This window comes from Lepidochelys kempii, chromosome 16, assembly GCF_965140265.1.
Source record: "Lepidochelys kempii isolate rLepKem1 chromosome 16, rLepKem1.hap2, whole genome shotgun sequence".
Lineage (NCBI taxonomy): Eukaryota > Metazoa > Chordata > Testudines > Cheloniidae > Lepidochelys > Lepidochelys kempii.
The window spans coordinates 25014472-25039521 of NC_133271.1; the positions used below are offsets into that span (position 1 = coordinate 25014472).

Here is a 25050-nt window from a genome sequence, read left to right on the forward strand (position 1 = left end):
CGCTCTGACCTGCCCGGAAACCCGCCAGGAGGGCTGAGGAAGGACATATCGGGATTTCCAGGCACTAATGTATTGATGAGCGCACGCTCTGTGTAGCAGAACAGAGCAGTGGAGATGCTAAAAGCCAGGCCAATTAGTAGCCAGGGAAGGAAAGAAGCCATAACAAGCCATTCAGCCGCAGGGCGTACCTGACTGTGATGGAACACATGCCCCAGTAGGTCCTGAGCTGTGTCACTGGGGAGGAGAACGTGCCATTGGACCGGATGGGCCCACTGACCTCAGCCTGGGGCGTGCGGGGCGCATGGCATAGAGCACGGGCACCAGGAGGAGTGCTCTTCCATTAACATCCTGGCCGCCTGCCACGCTGTGCAGGGAGGAGCAGACCCAGGAGGGTGGTTTTCCCTGGCTGTGCTTCCACTTCAGCGCACCACTGCTGGTGGAGAAGAGCCACCCAGGCTCCTTGTAACGGGCACGGTATGTTCACGCCGCAGGCAGTCAGGCCCAGCGCAAGAGGGGGATGGCAGGAGATAAGTCTGCGCGGGTTGCCTCTCACTGTCACATAGCTCGTCCCCCGTTCTCGGCAGAGGAGCTGGGACGCTCTCCGCTGAGCTGGCTGCTCACTAACGTGGGCCGGGCTGCGGTGACCCCAGTCTGCGCGTGCTTATTCCATCAGGGTCTCTGGATCTGTTTGCTTTTAGACAAAGAGCCTGCTCCACGGGCAGGGCAGCTTCCGGGGGGAGTGGCCAGGGCATTCTGTGCCACTGAGCTGCTGGCAGCTGGCCAGGCTGCTCAGACCCATCGTCCAGCCTCCCTTCTGGGAGTGGCTGGATCCAGCTGAGTCAATAAAACATGCTGGGAACAGGATAGTGGGAGGCTGGGAATGGGGAGGGGAAACAGGCAAGAGGCTCTCTGGTGAGACGCACCCTCAGGAGCCAGAACCCACGGGTTAAACCCAAGTGAATTTGGGGTCTGGGATTCAGGGTAAATGGGCTGGATGCTGGCCTGAGTTACACTGGTGTAAACCAGGAATAACTTCAGTGGCTTCAAAGCAGTTACTCTGGCTTTACACCAGTCTCCGAGAGCAGAATTTGACACACATGCCTGTACAACACTAACTTCCTGTTCCCTGCCCCAGTATAGGAGCATTTTAACTTTGTGTGATCTACTAGACTGGGTGTGCGCCCAAGAGACAAAAAGCCCCAAGTTCTAATGGCGGCCCCGTTACTGACTCCCTGTGTCCCCTTGGTAAAGTCACGTCAGCTCTGTGCCTCAGTTTCCCACCTGCAGAATAGGGTTGTTAACATTTCCCAACCTTGCCGGGAGGGGGTGGGAAAGAATCAGTTCATGTCTGGACAGGGCTTTGTTGTCACTCTCCGTGCAGTTGACATTTCCCATCTCTCTCCCTTTGGGCAGCGACACGAGCCTGGCCGGTTACATGCGCGGTTCCGTTCCCGGGTCTCGGGCACTAGCACAAGGCTGTTGTTTGGGTTCACGGCACAGCTGAGAAAGTTTCAATCCCAGGACAAACTGTTCTCTTGCTGAAACTTAAAAAGCCAGGATGATTTTTTTTCCTATTAAGACTTTTGTAAATCCCTTCTTAATGAAGCCTGGGTGGGGGCCTCGATCCAGCTGATAGGAGCCCATTAAGCACCAAACGTGAAGGCTGTTGTGAGCCTGCTTTTCTGCACATTCAGCTCCCAGCATCTTCAGTGGAAACAGACAGTGGGGCTAGTTCTGCCTGGTGGATTAAGTTGCTTCTCTTGCAAGTTTCAGAGGCAATCAAAACTCTTCCTATGTAGCCCACTGGTTCAGTGTGGCTTCCTATCCCCTTCTAGTGATAGCTCCACAAAAGAGGATAAGAGCCTATTATTGCTACTGGCTAATGGAGTTACTCTTTCAGCTCAGGGAATGGAGGCCTCTACTTTTGGTGCTGGAGGAGCAGAGTTCATGCCCCATGGATGACTTCTGGGGAAGGGGGTTGTTACGCTTGGTTGTCGTACTTGCCAGCCAGAACTATGAAATAGGCTCAGGTTCCTAGCCCTGAATTTACAAACCCTGAATTTTCATTGCAGTGTCTTCCCAAGGGAACTCAAAGAGGTTTTTGCTTCGTGGAGACAAGAGTGCAGTAACCGTGGCCGGCCAGACATCAGCGAGCGGCTCATCAGTGCCTCCTTATTCCTCCGGTTCCTCTGTCCAGCCATCATGTCCCCCTCCCTCTTTAACCTGCTCCAGGAATACCCTGATGACCGCACTGCACGCACTTTGACCCTCATCGCCAAGGTCACACAGAACCTCGCCAACTTTGCCAAGTAAGTTGGGGGAAGGAGTTGGGTTTGTTCTCGACGAGCATGAAGGAGTCTGCAGTGTCAGTTAATTGTGTTCAGTGAATATTCAGTGCTAGCCTGACAGCCTGCAAGGCAGCCATCCTCCGTGGGATGCAGCCAGAACTGCAGTCACCCAGGTGCCATGGAAGTCAATGGCAGTGACTTCAAGGGAAGCAGGAGCAGGGTCTGGTGAGAACGCGGTCCTCGGCCTGTCTGCTGAAACTAGCTGCAAAGGGGGCAGTTAGTGCCAGGTGTGATGTCAGGAGCAGGACTGAGATCCAACTCATTGAGATTGGCCACTGAACAGCAGCAGATAAGAAACCATTGCTCAGAGAGATTTGGTGACCATTTTTATTCCCACTAAGGAACAGTCAGTCAGCAAAGGCAATTTTGTCCCTGCTGCTACCTTCAGCCACCCTCTAGAAAGACAGACTTACAGAAGTGCCTGCTGTTTCCTCTGTTTTCCACGTTCCCCCCATGGGAAACACCTTGCCTTTCCCGTTCCCACTAGGTCAGTGCCTCCAGCCGTACCTCGACTGGGAGAGAGACCATTTTATTCTCCAAACCGACCTGCTGCTAGGCCTTTTCTGAGCAGAATGGCCCATTCTCAACCCAGGGAGAGGCAGATAGGGCAGAAGTTGAAACGCCCAGTTTTGAAGTACACCAGGGTTGGTAAGAAAGGTGCCGTCCACCATTCTGTCCCACAGTTACCCAGCTGGATGTGACTGAAGTGCGTGAGCTCTTCACAGTCCCAGCGGAGGCACTGCACAGCCCAGACCCCGAATGAATGATGCTGCCAGAGCCTATGGAATCTGTAGCTCTGGGGGAATCTGCTCCCTCAAACTGAGCTCAGGGATCACCCCAGTTATTAAAATGAATGTCTCTGAACTTGGAGGATGGGGGAAGAAATTGGGGAAGCTGTCAATCTCTATCTAAGCCCAGAGGGTTGGTGGAAACAAAGGAAGAGATTTCTGAACATCTTTCCACTGGCTGCAGTGGAAGCTCTGAGCTACTTATCCTGAGCTCTGACAACAGAACCATGAGCTCTTGGAAATGTGAATGGACAACCTCAGTCAAAAGCTTCTTAGAATTGCAAACTAATTTAATTCACATGCCCACAGCCAGACACAGACATAAGATGTACAAGTGTGTTACTCTAAGTGACAGAAAGTATCCATCTTTCTGACCCGTCCTTAACTAAAAGTTAAAAGTTTCACGTTTCTGGACCTTGCAAGAAAGGCTCTTTAACTAAGCTGGCATTACTCAAGCCTGAGCAATCAAGCTGAGCTCTCCTGCAGCCAACGTCACTGCCGACCTCCTCCCCCAGCAAGTCTCCTCGTACCAGCCGGTAGAAGGGGATCTGTCATGCTTTAAATAAGACATTTTCAGTAGAACGAAGATTGGATGACATGGGGCGGAGCAGGGGGTGGCGCAGAGAATCCAATGAAAATAAACTGGCTCCAAAAGAGAATTGGGCAAATGTTGGACAGAAGCCCCAAGGTCCCTGATGATCTGGTGTTCCAGGTCCACGAACGGCATTCAGAGGGTGAATTTAACTTAGTGCTTAGGAACATGACGGGCAGCTAGTGCCAGCGGGAGCGAGGTCTAGTGTAGATGGCCAGTTTCCCCATATATGAGCTGCAGCCTCGTCGGTTATCCTGCTAGTGTTTTCTCACACATGAATCCAGTTTGTGTCGCCCCACACTTCCCCCTCCGCATTCCCCTGGCTACACCTGCCCTGTCTGTACGTTTCAAGTTAAATCCACTAATTGTGCCAAATTGTTACGTGACTTTGAACTTGGGACCTGGCTAAGACCATCAGATTTATTCCATTTATGACCTCTGTTTAAGCCACGTGATGCAAAAGACGTGAATTTAAGCCGGATCAGGCCCTAATTCCCTTGTGGAACTGTTTGAAGGCGCTTGGCCCTGCTCTTAATGTAACTGGAGCACAATGACAAAGTGCCTCTCAGCCAAAGAACCCAAAGCACTTACACTTTTCAGACCATTCAGAGAGGTCACTTTTCCCACCACTGAAATGCAACCACCTCTGAGTGGGCGGAACAGAGTAGCACCAGTCAGTGGTTCGGAATCAGTAAAAGCTACCTTGCCTGAAATTGCCAGATTTCAGTGAGGTGTTGTGGGAGTTAGCCAAGACGAGGGGATTAATGGAACGTGCTCGTACAAAGAGCACCCCCCCCGGGGGGTTTAAATGAGCAAAACAATAGGTTGTCAGATGAGGTCTTATTCCAAACCTTGTACCTCCAGTGGTACAGTACCCGGTACTAGCTCCCTGGGACGTGGTTCAGAGGGAAGAGTCCCACCTATGCCACTGCTCGCGGTGCCCTGGCTTTGCCTGTCAAGGTCTCACCGCCACTACTTAGGCTTGAACCTACTGAGCGTACAAGATCCCAGCATAAGGGGCTATGGCTGAAGATTTCTACTCCCACTTTGAAAACTAAACTGCACTTAGCAGCTCTGTAGAGGAGTGCACTGATAGCAGGAGGTCTTGCCTGCCTTCTCCCTTTTGCATGCGATGCTGGGCAGTAACAGCCCCACGTGGGGGATGATTTTTCTTAGGCTCCACCATCCCAAATGAGCCAAGCAGACAACATGGAGGGGAGGGGCTGGTCCTGAGGCTGCTGGACCCCGATGCAAATACACGTACGCTGGCCCCAGTGAAGTCAGTGGGAGTTTTGCCTAATCTGTAGCCTTCATCCCTGTCCTGTCTCCCTTTCATCTTTCAGTGAGCATATTTGGAGCTTGACACCCAGCACATTCTCATGCCAGACACATCCTCGCCTTGCAAGCCTTCACACGTAGGAACAGACGCTGTCTCTGACACAGACAGCAGAGACTGTGGCAGACGGGCTACTAGAAATGACATTATCAATGCACTGGGGTGGCAGCATTCAGGAGCTCTGCCACGGGCTGTCACTCCACACATCGCAGAGAGCGGCAGAGGGCAGGAGAAGGGATTCGGGTGCTGGGCAATGATCATTGGGAGAAAGAGGACTGCATGTTAGCAGTGACTTGGTAGCGATACTTCCAGTGGCTGTATCAGGCCAGATCCCAGGCTAGCTGCTGGAGGGACAGGCCCTTCCGTGAACGTTGGGTCCAGGGTATTTGCTAGACATAGGTAGACCCAGGGGAGGCTTTTGTTTAGCATCGATCAGGAATTGTATTTGCACAGAGATGGCTCAAAGCAGCAAGATCAGCGACTGCTTCTAGATTGCAAAGACACATCAGTATGGAAGGGTGGGTTGGGTCAAATGCCCCACTTCATCTCAGTCCCCAAAGCGGGAGGCAAAGGAGTTGGACAAATGGCGGTGGTTCCTGGCACAGGAAAGGGTGCAGAGGGCTGGAAGAAAGGCTCAGCATGGCGCTAATTAGCTCTGTTCCTCCCTGTGCTGTTTACAGCTGGTTACTTGTGCGCCGTTACTCACAAGTTCTAGCTGAGATTCATGTGCCTGTCTTGGCAGGTTTGGCAGCAAAGAGGAGTATATGTCCTTCATGAATCAGTTTCTGGAACACGAATGGACTAACATGCAGCGATTTCTATTGGAGATTTCCAATCCAGAAACCATCTCGAACACAGCTGGCTTTGAAGGCTACATCGACCTGGGCCGGGAATTGTCCACTTTGCACTCTCTACTGTGGGAGGTCATTTCTCAGCTCGAGCAGGTACCCATGGGGAGATGGGGAGCTGGAGGGGCAAGCTCTACGGGGGTCACACCTCAGTCAGACACTTCCTGGGATTGCGGGGAGTGACTGGGAGTTTAGCATGCACCACACTACACGGCGGTTCCTTGCAAACCATCCACAAGAAAGACGTCTGTTGGTTATCAGGAAGGGATAACTGAGTAGCAGGATCTCTGTAGTCTAGCAATGGTTAGCACTTCTGTAGCCTCGCACACATTGTCTGTCTAACCCTCACAACTCCCCTATGAGGCAGGTGAGTATAATTATCCCCTTATCCAGCGGGGAAACCGAGGCAGGGGGGATCAGAACTTAGGTGCTGCTGGTTCCCAGTCCTGTGCTCAGAGCACTAGACCTCACCTCTGTCTCAGCAAGTGTCGTGCAGTAGGAAGGAACAGAACTTGCCTCCTGACTTCAGCTAGTTTCACTTTAAAAAAGAAATGTTTTTAATTAATGGGTCTCCATCAAGACCGGTTGGACCAGACTTACACACACCTGCTTTTTTCTGTGTACAGACTCTGTTGATCCACACACGAGTTAAGGAGGGGTACCCCTACTACTACAAAGAAGTGTGGCTGACCGACTGAGGAAACTAATGTTGCTAAGAAAGAGTTCCTTGAGAGACTTTACAGATCCTGGGACAGCTGGCCAGGGTTCTCTTTGTGTAGGAAGCAAGCAGCCTATAACGTTTCTGTACCCATTTCTCCTCAGGGCACTGTAACAAAACTTGGGCCCCTGCCTCGGATTCTGAGGGACGTCAACGCTGCGCTCAGTAACCCAGCGTGTGTGCAGGTCTCCGTCACAGCTGACCATACTGCATCGACTCCAAATGCTGGCAACAGCATCTCTGCTGGGCTACAGAAAATGGTGATAGAGAATGACTTATCTGGGTAAGAGAGCGAGCATCACCTCAGGAGGAAATCTTCACGGACGCTCCTGGCCATTGACCAGGGAAATAGCAAATACTCTGTGAGTGTCAGCCTGTGGTACCCGGCTGGCTGCATGCAGAGCCGGGCAAAGCGAGGTGTGGCTGGGAGTTTGCCAGACTTAATCTGGGGAATAGAATACTCTCCTCCTTCCCACCCGTGAGTGTGAGGATGGGAGAAGGCCCAATCCGAAAACTCTGTGTGCGCGTGTGTGTGTGCACACACGCACACGTGCAAGTGCAGCAGGACGGGAGGATTTATCAATAAATTCGGTGGGAATTCTGTACATGGCAATTAGGCAGGATTGGGCCCATCCTGCTTGTAAAGCACTGGATCGGTCCTGAGTATATTTAGATCCAAATCACTGGTTGTTTCCCTAACAGTCACTCACCCTTTGGTAGTTTGCTTATTGGGGTTTTCAGCCTGCTCTGCCTAATTTTTATTATATATGTAAAACCACTGAGCAATAGCCCACAGGCCCAGTCCCTGAACACACTCTTCTTGGCTTTCTCATTGAGGAATTTCGGTCCCGGTGGTCGAACAGCGGATCGTGTTGCAGAGTTATAATGCTAGTTTTATTCCTATTTGCTGAAGATGCAGGAACTCACACAAATGAAAAGCCTCCACTAGTAAAATAGGTTCTAAATGGGAGCTAGAAATTATTGAACAATCTAATTAGGAGTGAGGGACCCAGCAAGAGGAAGCCGGACTTGCTCTGTAATCAGAGCTTTCATCTCTGATGTTTCCCTGCATGGGGTAAAGCTCTTCACATTTTGTGCAAGGGAGAATTTCTCTGAACAAAATACTCTGGCCCAAATACTTCCTACGTAAATGTAAATGCAGCATCTTTGATCTGACGTATTCACATGAAACTACTGCAAAGCCCTTGCCTTATCCACCGCAAATCAATGGTGCACAACTCTGTCAGTTTACTGTAGGAGGAATGGGTGACGAGGCCTCTGCCTTTCCTTGGAAAGCAGCAGTCAACGTTGGTGCTAGTTATTATCGTCATTATTGCTGGGTTTTTTTATTTGTATTATCCTAGTGCCTAGGACCCCACCGTGCTATGCGCTGTACAAACAGAACCAAAAGATGATCCTTGTGCAAAGAGTTTACAATCTCAGGATAAGACAAGAGACAGCAGACAGATGCAGACAGACAGGGGAGCACAAGGAAACAATGAGACAGTATTGGTCAGCATGGTTGTAACTGGTGATACAAAGCATCCAAGGATCACATCGGGACGATGCCTCTCACTCACACAAGTAGACCCATCTTCCCAGACCTCTCAGCCACTCCCACATACAACATGCCCACGCAGACACTCTCATTCGCTCATACACAACTAACACCCATCCATCCCCAACCCCACACCCCTCCCTCATGTACATGTGTGTCTGTGCATTCACACGCTTACACACACACGCTCAGTGCACTGACAAATCCAACCTCACTGCCTCTTCTTGACAGAGAGGATCTGATGAGAGCTGGCCATGAATTTTTCCACTAAACATTCTTTCATCAGAAAATGCTGATTTGTTGAAACCAAACATGTTTGGCAGGAAAAGGCCAATGTCAACAGATTTCCTGGCTCGAAACGTTTTCAGAAAAAACAAGTTTTGAAATTAGTAAAACATCCTGTTTTGACATTTTCAAAATGAAAAGTTCCTGTTTGTCCGTTCTTAACAACTTTTCATTTTGAAATGTAAATTACATGATAATTTAAAAGAAGTCAAAATCAAAAAATTGAAAGGAAACATTGCACCAATTTTTTTCCATGAAATTTTGGCTTTTTGCCGTCAATCTGGACCGTTTTTAATCTCTCAACGTTTCCCAGCACAGAATCTCTATTTTCTGCCCAGCTCTAGCCCTAATCCATTCTTCCCAGGGGAACAGTACTGTGACCGAGTTTTGCACCCCCCTCACATGCATCCTGGGGGGTTGGCTTGTTTGCTTAGCTGTACACTGCTGGGCTATATTGATTTTCCTGCTAGTTTCATTTTGCTGATTACTTTTGCCTGCTGCAGTGTAGCATTCACAGCTCTTCTTTCTTCTTCTCCTCTCCCCCCCCTTTATGCGTTTATGTCCCCGCAGTCTGATAGATTTCACACGGTTACCGTCTCCGACCCCTGAAAACAAGGACTTGTTTTTTGTCACAAGGTCTGCTGGGGCTCAGCCCTCTCCCGCCCGGAGCTCCAGCTACTCGGAGGCCAATGAGCCTGATGTGCAGATGTCCAATGGCAGCAAGAGTTTGTCCATGGTGGACTTGCAGGACAATCGGATTTTGGACAGTGGGGCAAATGCACCTGGGGCCGCGGATTCCCTCAATGACAGTCAGTCGTCTGTCGGGCAGTTACAGGGCATATGGACCGCACGAACTCAGCAGAACAACGTGACTAGCATGGCCACGGTGCGCAGGGTAGGCCAGACCCCCACCACGCCCAATTCTGAGAGCGCGCCTGGCAGGCCCCAGCTTTTAGCACCTTTATCATTCCAGAACCCGGTGTACCAGATGGCGGCCGGGCTCCCGCTGTCCCCCCGGGGCTTGGGGGACTCTGGCTCTGAGTGCCACAGCTCCCTGAGCTCCCACAGCAACAGCGAAGAGCTGACGGCCAACAAGCATGGCTTCGTCAACCCTGCTGGGAGCGAGGACTTCACCCGGCGGACGGGGGAGCTGGCCCGCCGGCAGCTCTCTCTGACAGAAAAAGGTGGCCAGCCCACCATGCCCCGGCAGAACAGCGCCGGCCCCCAGAGGCGGATAGACCAACCGCCACCTCCCCCGCCGCCGGTCACCAGGGGCAGGACGCCGCCCTCCCTGCTGAACACGGTTCAGTACCAGAGACCTTCCAGCGGGAGCATGATGTCCTCCTCACCCGACTGGCCGGGCAGCGGGGCCCGCCTCCGGCAGCAGTCGTCCTCCTCTAAGGGCGACAGTCCAGAGATGAAGCCGCGCACCATGCAGAAACAGGTTAGTGCCAGGAGGTCATGCCGAGCAAAGCTGGCCTTGTGGGTGGAAGGGATGTGGGTGGGGATCAGGCCCCAAATGGTTGGAGGGAATTGGGAGATTAGGCCATGACTTTCCTCCCCTTCCAGTCTGGCAGCAGAATGGGGAGGTGGGGCTGGCTCCAAGCCGCTGAGTCAGTGCAAGGCCGCACTGGCCCATGTGGGGGGCCATGTGTTGGCTCCTGCCCGAAGCCTGGCCTGAGACAGAGCCCATCCTGAAAAGGTGACGTTTACATTTTTGCTCTCGGAGTTTGCTGCGTCCGTTTCCTCTGCTAGAGTGCGACTGCCTCGGGGCTGCAGGCGGCGATGGGGTTAGAGCCTCTCCTCCATTCCGCTCCACCATCCTCTCACTGCTTTGCCTGCACGTGCCAACTGCTCATCCCATGCCACAGTCAGTCAAGTTCCATCTCACAGACTCGGATCAGGACCTGATCTCCGCTCAGGAAGAGGTTCCGTCCTGCTGCTGTTTCGCTGGGGACGTGGTGCGACTGGACACTCCCAATCCTGTTAGTTTTGCCTTTTAGAATCTCCCATGGATGCATTTTTGGGGAGGGGAAGCAAAGGGAGGGGTGGAAAAAAGGGGAAAGAGCCGTCATTCCAGCAAAATCAGCAACACTGAAATTCCCTCCTGTGCACAAAGACTGTGCGCCAGCTGAAGTCCACCTTTGCCTGAGGGTGAATTTCACTGCATGTAGCCCTGATAATAAAAGTAGCAGGTCACTCTGCTTTGTCCCCATGCCTGGGACATATCCCGTTTGGCTGGCACGTGGAAATAGTTTTCCTAGCACTTATCTTTTTTCTCAGAACTAATCCCATAGGGAAAGAAACACACCGAGGATTTATGATACTTCAAATGAAGATTTCTTTTAAAAAAAACAAAAAAACACCCCGAAAAAAGATGTGGCTAGCTAACGACTATCCCCTCCATCTCAATCCAGAAACAGTGGAACAGCTCCCCGGAGGCAGCCCACTTGAAAGCAAGAGACAGACAGGTGTGCACAATTACTCTTCTTTTTCAAGGACTCTACAGAGCCCTTTACCAGCGCTGGCCATTAAAAGACATTTTGTCAATCAGCTGTGGACAGCGGAGCTGTCTGTCGGCGTAGGCATTAGCAAGCTGGGCATATAGCAGCATTTATATAATAAGGATCGATACTCATTATGTGGGGAAGGCAGAGAGGTTGGCAAAGCACTTGGGGGCCTGTTCGGGAATGGGGGCTGCTCCAGAGTTGTTATGCTGAGTGGAATGAATGTGTGATGACCCTTCACAGAGCTCTGGTCAATTTGTGTTCACACTCCTTGTCTCCGCAAAAGGTTCTCCTCGGGGGAGCAGGAGTCCCTGCCACGCCGCTCCTGCCTCTTTATCTGTGTATCTGAGTGGTATAGTAACAGTCCATGCCAATCATAATGAAACTGCTTGATCCCACTCAACGGGGCTTAGTGCTGTTTGAGAGGAAATACATCCCATTCAGTGGCCATGTCATTTGGATTCCCGAGTCCCTTACTGCTGCTGATTGGAAGAGCTTCCGACCGCCTCTTTCCTCATTTTATTTCACATGGTGGATCCAATTTTGAATCCACTTAACTCGGGGTTTTCGGTCATGTTCAGAGGAAGAAGCCCAGCGAGGGAGGAGGCACCATTCATGCAGGGCTGACCCCCATTTTGTCAGCACTCACGGGGCTGGAAAACCCCAAACATCTTCTACAGGGCTGAAAGGAACAATAGGGACAATTTCCTCCACCTCTTGTGGCCATGCACTTTTGAGAGACCTGCATTCTTTGCTTCTGCCGTGGTCACAATTCCCAGTCCAGAGGCGCCCCAAATGGCAGGAAGCTAAGGGCCCATCTATGGCAGGGAGATAATCCAAGAGCTGAGTCTGAAACTTCAGGTTCAAAGTCTGAGATTCAGAGGGCAAGATTTACTTGGAGGGGCAGGAGAGGGAGGGGTAGTAACATCAGTGTAATTGTTTCCATTCCCACTGAGCCATCATGGAATCATCTGACTTGAGCTGGGAGGACTTTCCCCAAATGCTCCTATGAAGAATTCTCCATCCAGGGCTTTCCACCTCAGAGCGAGGGATCTGCTCTCATGCTGATACTGCTGGTGATTGACTAAAAGGACGAGGGAGCTGGAGGTGTGAACAAGTCTCTGACATGTCTGGGTTTTCAGCCTGGATCCTCTTAGCACATTCACTCTAACCCACAACGTTCAGCCTGAGACATCATTGACTGCAATTTGTAGCCAGCTCCAATGGAGGAAAAATAGCTGGAAATCCACTTCCTGGAGTTTATAATGTGGTTGGAAAATCTCTAGCCAATTTTGTTTGCCTTTGGGTTTACAGAGACACTGCCCAGGGCAATAGGTGGGCAGGTGTCTTTAATTTGCTGATGGTAGAGTACTGCTTACAGTAGCATTTCTGTAGTGCAGATGGCTAGAGAGCATTCTCCTCGAAAGGAAACTTACAAGAATCCCATTCTCTGAGCCACTGTAGCATTAAGAAACGCAGAGCCCCAAGGTTTGTTGTTGTAGGGTCCCTCATGTGACTACCTGCCTTTGAAGAACCGTAGATTTTTCAGGAGGCCCCAGTGTGATCAAAAATCGCATTTCACTTTGTAAATTTGTTTGTGGCTATAGTGAAATCTCCGCAGCAGGTGAAGAGGCATCTCAATGGAGGAGGAGCTCAAGAGTTAAGCAACAGCTCTACCCAGAGGCTGAGCAGACACAACCTGTCTGCCTGCAGCATGAACCCTGACAGGCCACGTGGCATGAGACAATAGCAAGAGCTGCCCAGGAACTAGGGCCTCTTGATCTTGAGCAGATCCCTTTGAAGCCCAATTAACAGCAGTGGATTTGTAGGGTGGCAGAATTGGGCCTATAAAGGCAAGCTGACATTAATAAGCTCAAATAAATAAGGTGCATTAACAGGCAGTGTCCTTGCTCTCTCCCAGACCCCTTCGGGCACTCTAATCCATTCCTTTCCATCGGAGCAGTACTGGGGCCTTGGGCTTGGTTGGAAGGAAACTCTCTTGCTCTCTAGCTTCACATCCATTTTTGTTACCGATTTTTCTTTTGTTATGGTTGTATGTTTCATTGTAGGCCCCTTCTCCTGTGAACCCCAATGCCCTGGACCGCACTGCCGCATGGCTTTTGAATATGAACATGCACTTTTTAGAAGATGAAAGCATTGACCCAGATTCCAAGCACAGGGATAAGCTCAGGAATAAGGACGAGCTCAGCCAAGCAGAAAAGGTAAAACCTGACTGGATTGAAACAAGTGTCTAACTAGAGAGAGTTTCCTTAAACGTCATTTAACTGAGCTGCACGGGGTGAGGCGGGGTCTCCAGGGGACTCAGCAGCCCTGGGAGAAACCCCACTGTTCCCCTGCCGCACGTCAGGGGCAGAATGCTGGGGATCCTGCTCAGGCTTCACGAACTGGGTTGTCCCTCTTCTCAGGGCAAGAGAGGAACAGAGGGGACAGGAGCGAGTATGAGAAGCTAGAGCATCAGGGCACAGCAGAGCCAGCATAAGCAGTGCATGTCAGTGCCCCTGCTCCCCCACTGCAGAGAACAGGGCTTACCAAGTGAACTAAAGAACGGAACGAAATGAACAAGGCAGGAAGTAGCAGGCAGCTCTCCTGGCTTGCTCAGGGGAGGTGGGGCAAGATGAGCTCCAGCATTCAGGCTTACAAAAGCCATTAGCACATTCCAAGGAGAGGGGCCAGGTTCTGATCCCAGTTACAGGAGTGTTAGGCTGGCGTGACTCCATTTGCTGCCGGTTGAGGCCATGTAACCAAGTCCAGAGACCCGTCGCGCTCCAAGAACGTCTCAAAGGCTGTGTCTTGTGCTCAGGGGGTGATGCCCAGCTTGAGTGGGTGTACGTGCTCGTGCTCATCGGGCTAGCGCGCCGACAGGAGTGTAGCCACAGTAGGCAAGTGGGCGGCGGCAAGTGGCAGCACAGGCGAGCGGTCCTGAGCGCAGATCTGCCGGGTACCCATGGGGGTGTGTTCAGAGCGACGAGCCCCTGCCGACACCCGCTGCTGCCTCTACTACCACCGCTACGCCGTGGTCGGTGGCGCGCTGGCTCGGGGAGACCGAGCCCAGGAATGTCCACGCGCGCTGGGACTCGCACCTCCGGCTCCCAGGGCAGGCGCAGCCTCTAGCTGCTGTGTGAAATCTGAGCACCCCACGCCAGGGAGTAGCTCTGCATTAGAGTTGCACAGAATATGTTCAGCAAATAGTAAATTCACCACAAAATGCGTTTTTTCCAGGCACTGAAGCTATTGGTGAATTTCAGGTGAGATGTCAGGAATATCCAAAAACAAAATCAAGTGTCAAAATGTTTTGCCTTGACGTTTTCTTAACAAACTCTCTGGAGGTTTCATTTCAAAACGGTTGTAAGCAGCGTTGGTGGAGGCATGTTGGTCCCAGGATATTAGAGAGACAAGGTAGGTGAATCTCTTTTATCAGACCAACTTCTGTTGGTGAGAGAGAAGCTTGGAGCTTCACAGAGCTCTGCTTCAGATCAAGAAGAGGAAGAGCTCTGTGTAAGCTTGAACGTTTCTTCCCCCTCCCTCCCCGAAGTTGGTCCAATAAAAGATATTCCCTCCCCCACCTTGTCTCTCTCTCATTTCACAGCAATCTTCTCCAAATGAAACATCGAGTTGAATCGCCATTTGAAACATTTTGTGTGACTCGAATGAACATTTGGGTTGTGGATTTTTTTTTTGTTTCGGCAAGAAAAACCACCCAAAAAGATTCAGTTTTGGTTTGAAATGAACCAGATTTTTTCAGCTTTTTCCATTCGGCCACTAAGTCCATTATTTGCTCAGCACTACTCGGCCCTCGCTGTAGGAAGAGTGATGGATTGGCTGGGTTCCCCAGCTCCCAGCCCAGTCTGAGGAGGAGACCAGCGTGCCTGGTGAGCAAGTGGAGCTAGAAATCAAGATGTTACAGTCAGAGTTTGCGGAAGATACTGCAACTCAAACCAGATCACTAGGGGAAGGTTTCATCAGGCACTAGGGAAAAGCAAAGAGCTTATGTCATATCTGACCAGGATTACATCACTTTTGTCTGTGACAGGTTAGCCCGTTGGTGACACCAGCAGCTTCATGCCCAGCACAACAAGACCAGTCAGAGTGCAAATCACATACACTGGGGAAGGGGGGGGATCTTTTTCTTTTTAATTTGCAAGAAGCTCTCCCAGCAGCCAGACATTGGAGGCACTTTGGTAGTGGAGCTCACAAACTGTAATTCTTCCTCCCATTAGCCATTCATTATCACCTGAAACTTGGAGCGCTAGTCCTTCGTGTATTATTCTGAGGGACAGGGATGTTTCTAGTTTTGTAACACTGACTTTCTCTGTCTAATTTCTCTGGTGCTGCACCATTCTCTGGGCTGTCATCTGTTAAACTTGAGTGACATGCCAAAGCCTTTGTCAGGCAGGGACTGAGACGCACAAGGAGAAATCTCCCACCTTTCAAATAAAAGAAAAAAGTCCCTGGGTAGTTTTTAAAAGTTTATCCCAGTTTATTAATGGATTTTCCCCCATTTTGGCATCTTTATAACATGAAAAGAAATGGGCGGAGGAAAGCATCTGGTGTGGGGAAAGGTCAGCCAGCTAGCTGCCTTCATTTTTAGGCTATAAAAATCTCGACTGCTAAATGAGAGTAGAGTAGAATCCGTGTAATTAGCACAGAGTCCAGCAGGGGTCTCAAAAGTCACCAGTGAAACCGGTGCTCACTGGGGTGTAGCATGGAGCACGGGAGATCAGCATGGCTGGTGTAGTTGCTGCAAGAGAGCTGGGCAGCAGAGTAACGTGAGTGAGGAACCACTTGGAAGGCTTATGCTCTAATTTACACCTGCAAACTACTCTGACAAGGCAGAAGGTACCCCAGTTAGCAGACTCCGTGTGCCACTTCCCCACTGGTAGTCACTAAACTCCTTCTCACCAAACCAACTCTGTGGCAACCTTGGCTCATCTTTCAACAGATGGCCTCTCAAGTGAATTCCACTCTCTGCAGCTTCTGGCACTGGCTTTCTGCCCTGCCAGAGAGATCTCCACCATGTTTTCACCCACAGGCTGAGGGAGGGACAGGATGCTGCAGGCTCTCCTCCAGTATGTACTCCGCCTGGGTAGAGACAGACCACGTCAGGATTACGAGGTCTGACGGTATTTCAATAAATTCTGCTCCCTGCCAAAATATCAAAACGCAAACCCCACCAGAGCCTGGTGTCTCATTCCCATGAAGCATCCTTTGTTACTTCGTTGTCATATCAGTCACTGGCATTAAAGTTCTTCATTAGCATAATCTCTCTCCCCATTACTGTAAGACTTGAATGGTAACCAACAATGAGACAAGTGTTCTAGAGACAGGAGCGACTCCCACGCTCTCCTGAGGCTTCTCCTGCTATCCCTGGAGCTCCCTTACGCTGCTCCTATTTTAAGTGTAGGGTAGGTATGGAATCTCTCCGTGTCTGAGTGACTCCACTCTGTGCACTGTCTGGGCGTTGGTGTCTCCCCCTCTTCACCAGGTGGTGTGCGTGAACTGTGTTGTCTCAGGGACTCTGTAAAAACCTGATTAAAGGAAAACCACAGTGATTTGTCACAGCTGTCTTCTGCCGTGGCCGAAGGATCTACTAGGGCTTTCCCATCTCTGCCTGCCATCATTCGAATACTCCAGCTGCTCACAAAATTATTCAGCATCATGAATTCCTAGCTGTGTGGGTCGCGGTTGTAGTCGCTTCTCAGCCAATGGAAATGACTGTAGCAATTTGCCATCACTGGAGCTGCACTGATTGACACAGCTAGAATCTGGCCCTTGCCATCTCCAATCAGTGAATGGGGCTCGCGTCTCCCACTCCGAGAGAGCTGCCATTCTACTAATGGTCCCCGGAAGGAGGCCCTGTGTGAGGGCGTACATTGGAACACAAATGCAGCCTGCCGTTTGAATGCTCAGCAGAGGCAGGAGACTTGCAGAGCTGTTGTTGAGTACCTTCTGTTCATTTAGGTTTAAAAACAAAAGGTTAGATTACCAGCTATGTAGCCACTATTTACTAAATCAATAGCAAAAGCAACCAGAGCCCTCTTCATTTATTATAACCAGTAATATACTCGATAAGTTGCCTTAGCTCAGATTTGAAAGTCTTCTGCGTTTAGTCAGGTATTTACAACGTCTCAAACTCCTTAAACTGCTCATCAAAATGGCAGGTTCCTGTTTGCTTATTAATCATTGGTAATTTGTTAGAGCGAGGGCACTTTTAAGCAATTGAGAAAAGTCACTCCTTCCAAAGTAAAAATCTCTTCTCTGTTGCACATTTGTACACTGGAGTTTTCCTTTGTCTCAGTAAGTTGTACCGAATGCTGAGCTACCACAGCTCAATCCAATGTTACTGAGTAAAAAAAATCCCCCGTGTTTTGAACTTGTTCATTTGTTTTCTGTGAGTCTTGCCACTATTTACTTTTATTTTACCAAAAACTTTTCAGAGTTTTTTTTACATGAAAAGCACAATAGGTGGAGTCTTGGCTTCATGCACTACCTCCTCTCCCATTGAGCCCTGGGTTGAAATTCTGACCCTGTGGGTTAAGCGAAAGTCAGTTTTCTGCACTGATCATCTAAAACTGCACTGGTGTACAACTGACCGTCTCCGATCAGTCGTGCCCAGTGCGAGCCCTTGCTCCGAGCTCAGTCCAGCTCCCACTGACTTCAGTGGGAGTTGGCTCTAAGCCATGTGTTTGGCTTCAGAAGCACCAGCTTCCTAGGGAAAATGCACATTAATAAAAGCTTGGCCATGGACAATGGGGCATCCGTGCCCTGTGGGGGCATCTGATGGTTGTTTATTAGAGCAAATCCCATAGGAGTGTTTGGGCCCAATTAGAGTAACTCCCGTGGTATGTGACCAAATGTGGTTATCATTTGCTGGCTGCGTGATGGCCCATGTGCGCTGAGTTTGATGGCCGCAGCGGACAGGTATCAGCCTCCCAAGACCTACCCCGAAAGCGGCTGGCAACGGGGGCAGTCTCCAAGGAGGATGATTGAATTGGCTGCAGAGAGGTGGTTTGGCGGAGGCCAGTGTGATGAATCTTGCATTGGCACTGTCTGTGCTGAGACCTTCAGTCTCTAGGGTGGCCAGACCAGCATCTTTCATTACAACGCTTCGACGCTTCCTTTAAAAAAGCAAATAACCATTCAGCATCGAAAGTGCTACTCGCTGAGCTCATGTGATCCGCGTGGTCTCTGCTGTTCTCAGTCACCCTGGGGTCCAGCTGTGTTTAATGGTGATGCCCGCCATAGCTTCAGCTCCACGTAGCCCCCCAGAGCTGGGTTCGCTCCTTTTGAAAAGGTCTCCAAGCTGGGTGCATCTGTGCAGAAAACCCAGCAGGGTAACAAAATGTAACACATTCCGGAACTAAGCACATCCCACCAAAACCCAGCCCAGCCCCTGCTCCTGTAGCGTGGCCTGGATTTAGTGGGATCGGTGCCGGATTCATGCTGGGTTTGGCCCTAGGCTTGGAAGAGTGGCTCCTTGATGAGCATTTTCACTGTCCTTTGACTACAGGGGCTGTGAGCTCCAAGGCTGTAGCTGCCCCGGTGCCCAGTCAGGCAGGGATCGCTCTGAATGAGCTGTTGCTTGGCCTGCAAGGCTTTCACTTCCAGACAGTCAGGTCTCAAATGTTGTCCCTAAACTCGGGCCGTATGAACCCTAGGAAGGCAGCTTTTCCTAGAATGCCAACTGACTGGATTCAGATGCAAGCGTGTGCAGAATTCAGTGCCACCCCTTGATTTACACAGACCTGACGAGCAGATGCCTGAAGCCAGAACCCCACCAGTGCTGCCTCACCTGGCTGTGTCTAACCCTGTACTGCTGTTCAGCTTGAGCAGCTGCCCGCATACATATGCCAGTCAGTCGAGCTAACTTGCATCCTCATTTTAAGTTCCAAACTATGCTAACCAACCATTCTCTGCACCTGCTAGTGACCTGTCATCCCAGCAGAAGGGCAGCCCCACTCCTCGTGCAGTCTGGAGGAGAAGATGGAAGAGGAGAAGGTTTTGAGCAGCTATTCAGGGTTGCTCCTATGTGGGTTTGCAGCTAGTCTAATGCGAGGAGACGGTCATGGCTGGGTTACTGGAGAGTCTTGGTGAGGGAAAAGCCCTAGCAATAAAAATGCCTTGTGCTTTCTCCTTAAATGCTGCAGTACCAGCAGGACCTGGTGGTGCTGCAGGACAAGCTCCGCATCTCCAACAAGAAGCTGGAGGAGTATGAAAACAGGTTCAAATGCCAGGAAGAGACAACCCAGAAACTGATGCTGGAGTACCAGGCCAGGCTGGAGGAGAGCGAGGAGAGGCTCCGCAGACAGCAGGAAGATAAAGAGATCCAGATGAAGGGGATCATCAGCAGGTATGGTGGGGGACGGAGAGAGAGAGCAAAACCCCAACATCTAAATGATTGTAGCAAGGAGGTGGCTGCATGTAGACAACTGGGAGCCTGGGAGCTTTAGCTCTCCTTCACCCCCCAAAAATAATTAGGGATTGTGTTGTTAAAGGAAACAATGAGTCTGGAACAGAAGCTGGTTTATGTCATTGTTAATAAAATGGATACATTTAGTTGTGATAGAAACTACACATTAAAGCAATAGGCAGCCACTAGTACCTCATTGTGTTTTAACTCTAGCCCCACCCCGCATTAGCAGTAAGCAAGCAGGATGCTGTAGCTCAGCTGAAGGGGAGCAGCAAGCTTTCCTGGAACCCATGAGGGCCAGTTTAACTCTTCTGAGGTAGCGAAATGGAGGCAGGTCATTGTGTGGGTGTCTCAAATGAAATCTTACAAACAAGGTTCATCACAAGTCTTCAGCACAGCGCTCTGCCTCTTAAGCAAGGAATAACCTTCTGTTAGCTGGTTGCAACAGTAGGTTGTTATCCTCTATTGATGAGCCTTTAGAGGAAGGCCTACCACATAGTGAATATGTTCAATCTGTGTGAACAGTCAAGATTATAGGGGTGGGGGATTGTAAGAGTAGAGCATAATTACTGTTTGTAGCAACTAGGAGCCCTTGTGATGGAGCAGAACTCCATTGTGCTAGGTGCTGCCAGGCACACAACAACACGACAGTCCCTGCTAAACGTTCTTTGCCATAATTCCTCTCCTGGCACTGGTGTGCAGTACACTATGGACTACTGTGTGCTGCCCTCTGTCGCCCTAGTCGTAGCGGGACTGGCGTCTCTAGCTGTAGATTGCAGAGTGCTTTAGGACGGACAGTGCTGTCTAACACTATTTGTTACACACTCAAAATGGCCACATCCAAGCCTGGCAATAGGATATCCTGGAAATGGTGCCCTGAAACCTCTCGTTCTATAGTCCCATCTCACGTGCAGGAGTGGTGCAGTGCCCAAGGCCTTTAATGTCCAAAGATGAACAACTGGCCCTGTGCCCAGTAGTGAAGGGTGTGAATCCGGGATGGATCCAGCCACCTGGAAATTTGTGCCTTCTTTTAGACTGGAAATAAGACATACATTTTTAATGGTGAAGTAATTGCCTATTGGAACAAGTCTGCCGGGGTCATGGTGGGTTCTCCATCGGTGACACTCTAAATCAGGATTGGCTGGTTTTCTAATAGATCTGCTCTAGGAAGTATTGGGGGATGTTCTATGGCCTGTGTCTGACGAGGTGATCACAATGGTCACTTCTGGCCTTAGAATCTATGGATCCAGGAAACCTTCAAATTCAGAGCGGGTTGTGGGTTTAGAGGCTAAACCTGGAACCAGGTGTGAAATTTCCAGCTAGCTCCTTTCTCAGTAATGGGCTGAATCAAAACTCTCTAAGCTTCCAGGGGCTTGGGCTATCTGAATGTAGCTCCTGGTGCAGGGCTGTAAAAGTACTTTGGTATTTACATAGCACTGTCAGCTCTGAAGCACTTCAGACACTGGGCCAGATTAACCCTTAGCATAACCCATGGTCGTCGGTGGCGTTACACTGTTGTATGCAAAATACACAGTCACCAAAGCACTACATTTTCAGTCAATCTGTGTTTCTTGGGCTGGGGGAGGGAAGTAGTTCTGAAATCAGCACTGACCCCAAGCTACAAGAGAATCAAACTTCTTCTGAGGTGCAGGCAAGTCTGGGCAACTTTTAGCTTTTCACTGTTTTTCATTTCCTGGGATCCAGCTGGAAATGGAGGGGCCCTCACCTGCTCCCATGTTCTTTCCAACCTCAGGTTTGCAAACGTCAGCTATTTCACTCCAGCGACCCTCTGCCCCTTTGGAGGGGCACCTGTCTCTGTTAAAGCTCGGGGTGACGGAATCCATAGATTTGCTTGGTTCATGGAATGGTAGAATTCAGAGATGGTTGAGACCTCTGAACCCAGCCCAGCTCTCTGGGCTCAGGGTAGGATTTTTCCTTTCAGTATATTATTTTGTCCTGTTTTCTATACCCAAAGCAATGGGGCTTCTGCCTCTCCCCTTTGGAGATTATGTCTCCAGCAGACATCTCTCACTGTCAGGAAGGTCTGAGTGTTCCTCTCCATCTCATTACTCCGAGCTGACATCCCAAGTAACCCTCTGCCTCCATGGTGTTTACATACATATAGGCTGTTATGGCCCAATGTCATAGTCTTTAGCCAAGCTAGACCCGTTCCTTTCTTTTAAGCTGCTCTCCTAAATCAGCTGCTCTAAAGCTCCCTCCCTTCCCACCTCATCCTTTGCTTGCTCATGTCTAGAGTAGTTTAACAGTCAGACAGCAAACAGCAGGGTTTTGAACGATTGGAGCAGAGAGTTTTGGTTGGTTTGTTTTTTAACCAATAAGACTCTCAGGGCCAGCCATTTTCCACGGCCCCAGCCCTATTCTGATCTTAACTGCAGAAATTCCACGTTCTCTGAAAGTGGGATGCTGTGTGTGCGAATGCCGGCAATGTCACGTGAAAAAACCGGTTTTTGTGCTCCCTGAAGGCGGGGATACGATGTGAGAGCTTCCCATTGGTTTGGCCTGCTGTTTCACCCCTTGCTCTGAGCTTTCGAGATGTAAATCAACCCTTTGCCTCCTCTGCTGTCAAGGAGTAAGGGAAGAAATAGTCTGTATCATCCATCCCAGGAGACTGATTTAAAAGTCTACCAAACTAATGGCGTGGTGGCTGCAGGTGACAGAGCCGGTATAGATCCTAGCACGTGTAATTAATGGACTCCTGCACCTGGATGCTCTCTGCAGAGGGGCACTGCCTTTCAGGGTGTTGGATCCCACAAACAGGTGATCAGAGCAATCTCACCCCCCTGCTAGGGCAGCCTCCTAGGTCACCAGAGAGCTGGCAGCTGTGCAGGGCTGACCCACTCTGCAAGTTGAAGAACTGAAATGAGCATGAAAGGGATGAAGGACGAGCAGGGGAACTAGCACTGCACTTTAACTAGTGCTGGCCTGGCGGGCTCCATGGCTTTCTAACAGGGTGCCTGATGCCTTTCTGCTTCAGGCCAGCACTCACAGCGAACCTGCAATGGCCAGGGGTAAGCCAAAGTCATTCCCGGCTGCTGGCTGGGTGCTGGGCATTGGTGGGTCTGAGCATAGTTTCTAATAGACAGGTGTCCCTATCACAAAACCCACTACGCAGCCGGCAGCCTCAGCAAGAGCAGCCAAGGAGCTGGAATGGGCCAGTCTGTCCTTCCAGGCAGGGCCAGGGCAGGCTGGCAGCGGGAGGGAAGAGGTTACCGCTGCTGCCTATGCTCTACTTGTTCTGGGCACAGAGAGGAGATTTTGGTCTCCCAGGCGAGCTCCTTGCAGCAGCAGAATGCACTGTTTAATAACAGCAGCTAGACTCTCTGCTTCTCGGAAGCTAAACGTTTGCTTCTGGGTTCTCTTGCCAGATTGATGTCGGTCGAGGAGGAATTAAAGAAAGATCATGCAGAAATGCAGGCGGCAGTGGATTCCAAACAGAAGATTATTGATGCCCAGGTCAGTACCCTTTTAATGTCAGGATGTACAGCAGCCCTGGGGGAATGAGCCCCACTGATGTGCAGATCCCATTGTTACTGTCCCAGAGGGCATAGCAAGCATTGCACTAAACCGATGACAATCCAGACCACAGTTAAGGTTGTAACCTGTTGTTATTACCATCATGGTGTTTGCACGGCTACAGCACCATCCATCCGAGGGGCTCAGACCTTTGCCTCCCTGGCAGAAGACAGTGAGGGTATGGGGAGGCTGAAATGGAGCTGGGGGATTCTAGGACTCTCTCAACTTCAGTGTAGCCTTAGAAGGGGCTGATTTAAACCCAAAGCAAAAGGAGTCCGAGTTAATGGTGGAAGCCTGTCTCTTTCTAGCCTCCCTTGAGTGCAGCAGTTACGCTGCACAAACAGGATAACATCACCACCTGCTGCTCAGATGCTTCTATATCCCATGCCCACTGGTAACTGCAGGGAGATCTCTAGGGGAGACATTACCATGACAGGCTTATAAGTCACTCCTTCCCTTTATGTACCAGGAATCTCTCCGATGTTTGTGCTTACTGGCCATGGGTGTTGCAGGATGGAGAGAGGTGTCCTGGAAAGCCACCATAGAGGGGAAGGGAAGATGGAGGAAAAGGGAAGCAAGCAGGTGTAGGTCAGAAAGTCACCTACCATGCACTAGTGATGAAGGCGGAGGACATCAGGGCTTTCCCCATGAAATGCCAGGAGCAGTATAAAAAAGTACCATCCAAAGAACATGTACCCTTGAGTAGGGTAGCATAGCCTGTTCCTTCTCAGGGCTGCACGCCCCATCGGATGACTAAGAGCCCTGATAAAGAGTTCAGAGCATGAGCAGGTACTCACCTGTAGGAAGATGGTACAAACTATTCCAACATCGCTCACAGCTCCCCTTTCCATTGAGCAGCTGGGTGGCAGGAGATGCGCAGAAAGAGTCTTCTCCTCCTTCTCTAGGCATTTGGCATAAAGGCAGCTGTTTCCATTAGCAGGTCATGTGTAGGACCCAGCTGCTCTCTCCTGCATGGGACAGCAGAGAGACTCCTCTAGTCGCTGTTGGAAATCTGCCTCAGCTGAGCTTTTACCTCAGCCCCCTGACAAACGATCAACCTCCCGCCCAACAGTTGCAAAGGCTCCCATTAGCCGATAAGGAGAGAATTCCAGGGTTGGCTTCCATTTGTTCAGGCACAAATATTTGAAGCTAGTTTCCTAGCTAACTGTAGCACCCACAACTCAGCTCATTAAATAGACATGGCCACAATTAGCGACGGGTGCAGAGGTGGGGGCAAAGGTCTGTGGGTGTGAAACAATGCCTGAGAGAGGCGCTGTGGATGCTGACATTCTGCTCCAGTTTGAACACAGGAAAAGAAGATCAGTGTCTTGGCCACCATCTGCAGCCAGGTCCCACTATTCTAGACTACATGCTTAATGACCCTGTTTATCATAGACTGAGTCACCATTCTTGAGTAATGATTTACTGGGTAGCAAATGGGAAAGGAGCAAGGAGAACCTGGCGAAAAGGAATCAGTTTATCTTTACAGTCATTTGGTCAGTGCTAGTAAATCAGCACATCCACCTCTCTAGTGTTCAAGCTGAGCCTAGGAGAGAGCGGGGAGTCCGTTAACAGACAGCTATTGACAGCGTGCCTTCCGTAGCCTGCAAATTGTGCTTGACTCTCAGCCTCGCCTTGGCCCTCACGCACTACCTGTTTCTCCTCCTTTCAGAGCTAGCCTCCAGGGCTGTCCGGCAAGCTTTTTTAACTGGATTTTAGGAACGTTCCCTGGGGCACAGGTAGAGCTCAGAGGAGGGCACCTGATCCCGTCCACTAAGGAGCATTGCTTGCTTCAGAATCTCGCACAGCCAGGCCAGGCACCAATCATTCCCCGCATCGTCCAGACACGGCCACCTAAGAACCCTGCTGATCAACCAGCATAAGAGGCTCCCTCCTTGCTGGGCAGGGGCCTGAACAGGTCCCAGGAAAGCAGAACTGAACAGAAAGTTACTACTTTCTCCCTTGTGAAATTTCATCCGTTCAGGTGGGTTCGCCACCAAACTTCACACTTTTGTCCTTCCTCCTTGCTGCTGCCCACAGAGCTCCAGGCAGAAAAATAGATATCAGCATGGTCTCAACTCTGCCAAAATGCCCTTTGATGCTCTAAC

The 25050-nt window shown here is 50.4% G+C and overlaps 1 protein-coding gene across 18 annotated transcripts in view; it reads left to right on the forward strand.

Moving 5' to 3' along the window:
* DAB2IP (DAB2 interacting protein) overlaps nt 1-25050 on the forward strand; it is a 354231-nt gene that overhangs the window by 322014 nt on the left and 7167 nt on the right. For 14 of the 18 annotated variants that reach the window (XM_073314870.1, XM_073314869.1, XM_073314877.1 and 11 more), the window contains 7 exons: nt 2073-2309; nt 5807-6008; nt 6735-6913; nt 9044-9917; nt 13050-13202; nt 19146-19348; nt 22795-22882. In XM_073314870.1, coding sequence (XP_073170971.1) covers nt 2073-2309; nt 5807-6008; nt 6735-6913; nt 9044-9917; nt 13050-13202; nt 19146-19348; nt 22795-22882 — 1936 coding nt within the window. Of the gene's footprint in view, nt 1-2072; nt 2310-5806; nt 6009-6734; nt 6914-9043; nt 9918-13049; nt 13203-19145; nt 19349-22794; nt 22883-24614; nt 24927-25050 lie in introns of all 18 variants that reach the window. The other 4 variants (XR_012155308.1, XM_073314873.1, XM_073314872.1 and 1 more) reach the window with 4 other exon arrangements.